Source organism: Ruditapes philippinarum, unplaced genomic scaffold (assembly GCF_026571515.1).
Source record: "Ruditapes philippinarum isolate M1 unplaced genomic scaffold, ASM2657151v2 ctg6940_1_1_1_1, whole genome shotgun sequence".
Lineage (NCBI taxonomy): Eukaryota > Metazoa > Mollusca > Bivalvia > Venerida > Veneridae > Ruditapes > Ruditapes philippinarum.
The window spans coordinates 120,851-128,520 of NW_026857065.1; the positions used below are offsets into that span (position 1 = coordinate 120,851).

The 7,670-nt window shown below is 32.0% G+C and overlaps 1 protein-coding gene across 1 annotated transcript; it reads left to right on the forward strand.

Moving 5' to 3' along the window:
- The first annotated feature begins 776 nt into the window (after positions 1 to 776).
- LOC132748649 (neuronal acetylcholine receptor subunit beta-3-like) lies at positions 777 to 3,656 on the forward strand. Its single transcript, XM_060738257.1, has 2 exons — positions 777 to 968; positions 1,897 to 3,656. Exons 1-2 carry the CDS (start codon positions 801 to 803, stop codon positions 2,752 to 2,754), a joined length of 1,026 nt encoding a protein of 341 aa, XP_060594240.1. The 5' UTR covers positions 777 to 800; the 3' UTR covers positions 2,755 to 3,656.
- Positions 3,657 to 7,670: the final 4,014 nt, after the last annotated feature.

A 7,670-nucleotide genomic window follows, 5' to 3' on the forward strand; every position in this document is an offset into this window, starting at 1 on the left:
ATTTTATAGTTAAAATGTGGAAACAACTCCTCATTCAAAAACAACATATACGATATATGGTTGGTTTTTTTTTTAAATTACTTTTTACTCGTATTTGTTAGCACTGAAAGAAAAAGCATGTCCGTACCAAACGACATATTAGATTACAGACAATATTTACTTACATTTGATTGTACTTAAAGAAATTTCTTTGAGAAAAGAAGCCGGGGATCTCTTTTTAGATAAATATAAAAATGGGTTTAAAAAAACTAATTTTCCCACAGAACTTTATTTAGACGATGAACAATTTTATTCCTTTTATTTATATTTTAAAATTGTTATGCCGGTGCCTTTATGTGTAAAACATTGTCTTAACATGTTAAAAAAAGAGACAACACAGTCTTGTGTCACTCAGGAATAATTTCGTAGAACATATGCACTTCGGAAATTATCGCGTTATATAGACAGTTCTATCAGCCAATTTTAACAACATAAATGACTTTCTTTACTTCTATGGAATATAAAACAAGGCAATATCAGTAGCTTGCAAATAAAGCTACAACTACCATTTTATATTGACTCATAATTATTTGAGTGGTGAAACAGGTACAACGGATATTACTACAATCAATAGTTAACTCTGGGTTGTTCGTCACCAGTATGTAATACAGATGAAATTAGTTCTAGAGAATGGTCTGCATAAACATGTCATTGGATGTAATTTATAAGCGGTTATGAGTTGTGAAAATCAACTTAATTAAGGGTTGTTTTTTATTTCTAAGCAGTAGACGGAGCAATCCTAGAGTTTGACTTATCACTGCATGTTAACTATGGATAAAATAACATTGTTAATGGTAATATTAAAAGCTCTTGAGACATCGCTTGGACAAACATACACTGAAATGGACTCTTTACTAGGACATCTTTTCAATGAGACAAGATATAACAAATATCTGAGACCTTTAGAAAACCAAAGTCACGTAATTCAGGTAATTATATTGTATATTGTGTGCTACTATTTTTTTCTCATTACTTTTTTATTTCCCTCTATGCAACATGAACTTATTTTTAATAATGTCTTCGAAAGTGCGACGCTAGTAATTTGTCTAGGTCTTAATCGTCATAGTCTTTGACCTGTTCTTAATTATTTATAAAAATTCAGTTGACGGCTTTGTCTATACTTGTAACAAATCTATAAAAAAGCTTAATTTAAGGTGTACAAATTATTTCCATTAAGTTGTAAACACATAAAATCGAAACATTAAAACATCATTATAAAATATATACAATTATCAGAATGATACTCGAAAAACAAAACAAAGTCATCTGGTTATCTGAAACTCTGCAAATATGGGTTTTTCCAGGCTATTCCCCCGAAAAAATCATTTACCATGATAGCTTTACGGTACACTACCGATCACAATAGATAAGCTGTAACTGTAAAAAAATTTGTAATAATTTTACCCCCGGCTTTGCTGGAAAAAATATATTCTTAAGTCCTGAGTAAGTTTATTGTATATAGGTATTTTATTGTTTGTTACATTTTTCCAATTTTAAATAATTTTCCGTCCGAGTGTAATTGCGATATATATGCAAAAACAAATGTCCAAATTCGTTAATTCGTTACAATTTTTCTCTTGATTTTACCCAGTCGGCCACTAATAGTTCAAGTACAAATACAACAGTACATTCATAATTCCAATCGTTTAATTCTATAGACATACAAATACAAATATATGAGAAAAATCTATAAATCCGAGAGCAAAATTTAAATATATGTTTAAGAATGCAAATGCAGGGTTGTAAGTTAAGTTTGTATGTTTAACATTACTAATATCTTAGATATGTGTATATTGTATGTATCGTCAGCTACTGAATTACAAATTCTCACAATTTTTTTTCCATGACCTTTTGTAGGTAAACTTTACACAGTATGTAAAAAGCATTGAAAATCTTGACATCTCGTCAGGTGAGCTTCTAATAACTGGATATTTCGAAATAAAATGGACTGATGAAATGTTGACTTGGGACCCTGCTCTTTTTGGAGGTAGAGAAAAAATACAGTTGCCCAAAGATAAGTATTGGAAACCAGAGATTTCCTTAACAGACGGACCGGCAAATGAGGACACTTCAATTTATGGGAGCGGATTCTATCCCGCATGGGCCACTTACCAAGGGATAGTAATGATCATTGCAGCAGGCAGTTACAAGACGAAATGTATTGTTGACACAACATTTTATCCTTATGATATGCACTCGTGTTATTTTCAGTTCATCGTGTCAAATCATGACTCTACAGAACTTGTGATATCTTCTCCTTCACCCGATATTCATTTTAGTGATTTCAAAGAAAATGGTGAATGGGAAGTTAAGAGTACAGATACAAATGTAATGCTGGTAAAAGAGAAAAACATAGACAATGTGGCTATACCAATGTATCAGTCATCGTTTTTGTTACAAAGAAGGTCTACATTTGAATTGATAAATTCACTTACACCTATCATATTTATGTTATTTCTAAATATTGCAACTTGTTTTGTTCGCCCTGAATCCGGTGAAAGGACAACGTTTGCAATAACGCTATATTTAGCATTAGTTTTTGCAGCAACATCATTAACAGAGACAATACCTAGAAATTCATTAAAAATGCCGATGATTTCGTATCAACTGCTTACGGTTAATATCATCAACACGGTTGGCGTTTTATGGAGCATATTCATTGTTAATTGTGCGAGTAAATCTGCGGCTGCTAGATATCTGCCAACTTTCTACTAAGAATGATTATGAAACGGAGAAAGAAAAGTAAAAATAATTCTACAATGATTCCTGTAGAAGAATCAGCTGTTTCGATATTGCCTGTTGAGGGTACGGATATTAGTGATGGTGACACCACTCCTCAAAAGGAAGGAGTATGTAATGAACTACAATCTGCTAACATAACTGGGCAAGATGTGGCTGAAGTTCTTGATACAATTTACCTTTGGATGATCATTATTTGTATTATTTTAGCAAATGTCATATACAGTGCATTTTTGTACAAAAGTTGGTTCAGTTAGATGCATCAGGGAGTAGTGTTCTTATCGTAAGAAACACGCTCTCTTAGCCAAGTGAGTCGACTGGTCGTTTATCTCTCATCGCTTTTTCATTGGAAGTCGGTAACTTGCGGAAAATTGGTCATTGGATGCTGATAATCCAGGAGAGCCGGTTAGGGGTATATGTCAAAAATTATGTTGAAATCGGCTTTAATAAAACATTGTAAAACAGAGTCAAAAACTGTTCATGTCTATAGTAAAACATATATTACATAAATTATAGAAAAACAATCAAACACGCAACAACAAAAACAACACAAATGTATCTATATAATAACAAATATCCTACTGATAGATTATTCTATTTTAAACAATTTTATAAATTCAATTTCATAAAATGCTAGCATCATTAATAATTTTACTCAAACCATTGATTATTGTTTACTGATTTTCCAGACATATAGTTAATAAAACTTTGTTTTGCCAACACGATTAAATGATATCATTTGAGATGTTTCGTTTAAATCGAAAATATTTGTGGCAAATTTGACACAAAGCGTTTATATTTAACAGTCAATTATCACAGAAACGCTTGGAATTTTAAAGGGAATCCACAGAAGTCTTTCGATATCACGAAACAGGATTTTTTTCGTACCATTTGATGTACGTCTGAACAAATTACTTTTGCGCAAACTTAAAGATCACTAGCTTGGTTCTTTTATTCCAGAATAATTATACCCAAAAGATGAAAAGCGTTTCGACGCTGTTGCTCAAATCAGGCTAAGAATGGCGTAAAAATATGCTTTCAATCTAATTATATATAATTTGCATATCATCTTCTTTTGTAATTGAGCTACGTAAGAATTATGTTTTTGGACCTCAGTATAGTTCCTTGATATTGTCTTCTTTTTAAAAAGCTTATAAATGGGACGATGGTCTTTATTTTGATAATGTTATTTGATTTTTTGTAATGAGTATTCCTATCCTCATATTCCCTTCGCATCAATATTGAATACATACAAAAATGTTTTCTTTGCTATAAAACCCCAATGATTAAACGACTTCGATGTTTGGGCTATATTAATAATAATTGTCTTTTGAAACGATAATTTTCAGATGCCGTTTTTGTGTTGTTTTTTTTAATATTCAATGCTATATTTTGAATAAATATTGCAATGAAACTTTTATCGGTTCATAACAATTGAGGGTCTTACGAAAAAAAATAGCATCAGCTCTGAAAATCAGTCACAATATTTCCATTTAACCAAATTCAGGTGGTGATACCACCTGACATTAATGATTCTAAACAAGCACGTTTTGTCCGAATGAGGTACAGTAAAGACTGTCTTAGCGACCCCCTGTATATAGCGACGTTCTGTCTTTAGTGACCATAGTTAGGTGCGCCGAACAGTATTTACTATATAAATGGTCTTTATGTAGCGACTCCCTGTCTAGTCCGTACAACGACCATGATTTATTCACCCGTTACGGTATTTGAGCCGTGAACAGCAACTTTTGCAAGGGGAGCAAGGCTTGGACTAGGTGACGACTTTGGCGAAGAAGTTGCCTTCGGATCAGCGACTTTGCCAAAGAGATTTTGAAGGCGCCCGATTTCTATGATTTTTCGTCATACTTATTTACGCCGCTAGGTCTGTTAATAATTTGTTTACCTCTCAATTACAACCAATTACAGTTAATCCGCTAATTAAGAACGCGTGTCAACATCAACAAAGTTTAATACACGCCGCAAGGCAAGAGTTCATAGTCATTACGTATTCATGCGATTGACGAATCAGAACGCGCGTTGTATCAACGGCAGTTTGCATTGACCAATCGGCGACACGCTAATACACTGTGGCTGTTTGTTGACAATTACACAAAATGGCGACAGATTCAATCAATTTTCGCCGATAGAATGATTAAAGACACCTGCATATACATGATTACTGCGGTGTTTTGGCGAGTAAAGATAAACAATGCCAAACGTCTTAAAGGTGTGGTTATGTTTGAAACCTCGATTGTTGATTTTTTTCGGAGCACTTATCTGTAGAAAATATGTGAAGATTTGTATCTTATGTTTTATTAATACATTGAACTCCGAAAAGTAACAGGCTGATTATACAAAATTAAATGTCTCTACAGTAACATCTCATTAGTAAAATTGATATTAAACATTTTTTTACAAACAGATTTATCAATATAAATTACACTTTAATGGATATATAACTTTTAAATACTAGTGTTATGGTGTAGTTTATAATCTTAACCAATTATACATGCAATTTTAATACTCTCTTGTTTTTTTATAAATGATATTTGATATGTTTAATATCAATAAAAATATAATTAAACCCTTAGTATGATACTATCCTGCTTTTCAACAAAATATTGGTATGATATGTTCATATATCCGAACTATGTAGAGACTGTCCACAATGACTCCCTGTCTATAATGACCTTTTTTCTTTTCTCCCATCGAAGGTCACTGTAAACAGTCTTTACTGTATGCTTTTATCAATATCGTTGTTTATAAACCCAACTAATTTGATAGAGATAATATACAAAGTACCCTTAATTGTAAAAGCTAACCACGGTATATCAAAATTAGGAAACCCCCTGAATTGTATTTGCGATATTTAAGTACCATTATTCTTCATCACTGTGACAGAGAGATGGGTAAACACGCGGAAATAAAAGCAAGAGCGGATCCCAGCAAGTTCTCTGCTCTTTCTCTCTGCAAGATTAAATTAAATTTAATATAGATTATTAATTAACTATTGCGAACAGACTCAGTTTGATAGAGTATGTTCATGAAGGATGACAGAAAAGTTCATCAGCCCTTTTAAGCCCTGGACGCATCGGTAAACGGTACTCGATCGATCAATGAATCAATGATAGAAGGACTGGAAAAATATAACAGCACTAAAGTGTAGTACGTTGTAACATTTTACAATCTCTATAAGGCACTTAGTGCCTGTTTTTTAATTGCACAATGACATATTAGAAAGAGGGCTGTATTAATACATCATTTAACATTTTGACAAGTGCTTTCACAACAGTATTTGCTGTCGCTTAAACGATTTTTTTTCCATTTTGTATGACAATTATAAGCAATTTTGAAGCAAGTGAAAATATGTTTAAACCATTAGACATTATACAGCAACTCTGTGTATGCAAAGCACTTATTGAATACAATAATGTGTTTAATTTTATAACGTCTAGCTCATTGTTATAACTAATTATGGAAGATAAAGAAAATCGTTGTTTTCCATGAAATGCAATCATAAAAAATGCCTATTCGACAATAAAAAATAATTTATTTAATACTATTACAGATATCTAGAAAAGTCTTTTATAAAATGACAACTTACTCTATAAGCATAACATGCAATGAAAGATGATCAACATTTTCAATGTTCGTTACTTATTTTTAGAATATTTTGAATTCCTGCCTTCAATAAACATGATGAATTGTTCACTGAACACTTTTTTTCTATTTTTCATCATATAGAAAAAGATAGATCGTTCGGTTTGCCTAGCCACAAAATAAAAAAGAGAAAAAAAATGAAAACAAACAAATAACAGTGCTATATAATTTGTTTTTCTATACATGTATTTTAATCACTGGTGTTTTGTTCTGTACTGACGAACTCCTCTGATTTTCAACCAAATACAGAACAGATTTCTTCACAAGCAAACATTTTTAATAAAAATATCTAAACGATTTTCTAATAAGTCTTTTGTTGATTATATATACCGCCATACAACTCGTTGACAATGACGTATATTCTCTCTTCAAGTACTTCTTAAACATGAAAAAAAATCAAAAATTTCATACGCCTTCATATAATTCAAAGGTTTGAGATCGGGGAAAGAAACAATGCAGTTATTATTTAAAATATTAAATTAAATATATGTGTGAGTGCACACATGAAATTATTTTGACGTTATGTACTAGGCGTTTAAATTAAATGCCAAATTATGTAATATTTTTCTAAAAAATTTAATATCACTTTCTCCTGAATTTACTTAGGCAAAATACCTTTGGAAGACCTTGGGTAGGTTAGACCATCTGTTGACATTTCTAAATTCAGAAAAGAAACGTTGTTGCGCGAATCTTTATTCAGACGAAACTGATTTATTATTAAAGATTTTTCTATTTGAGCAGATGGATAATGAGAGGGTAATATCATTTTGAGTACGCTCTCGTTCAACAATTATTTTGAATTGCAGGATACACAAGCTTTGTAACTGAAAGAGTTTAACTCCGCATTGATTTACTAAGGGTGCAATTGAATAAAAGCTATGCAGGATGCCCAAGGTGACATTGTGTTCTTCGAACGATACCGATAAATTTCGAAGAATATGTATTAAAGTTTCTTCTGTTCATGTGAAGAAGGAAAACGGTTGTAACTTGTGCCTGAAATAAACACGAGACAGAAAATAACAGAGAGAATTAACTGTGACAACTGAACTGCGTATGCACACAGCAGAAAGTTGGTGTTTGACTCGCATGAGTGTTCTCCGTTTTTCACGATGTAAATCAATGACAAACAAGTCATAATGATAGGTATTGTCCAGTTGAGAAGTGTCCATATTTTGACGTGTTTGTTCGTAAGTAAGTAATTGTAACGTAATGGTGAGATGACTGACACTGCT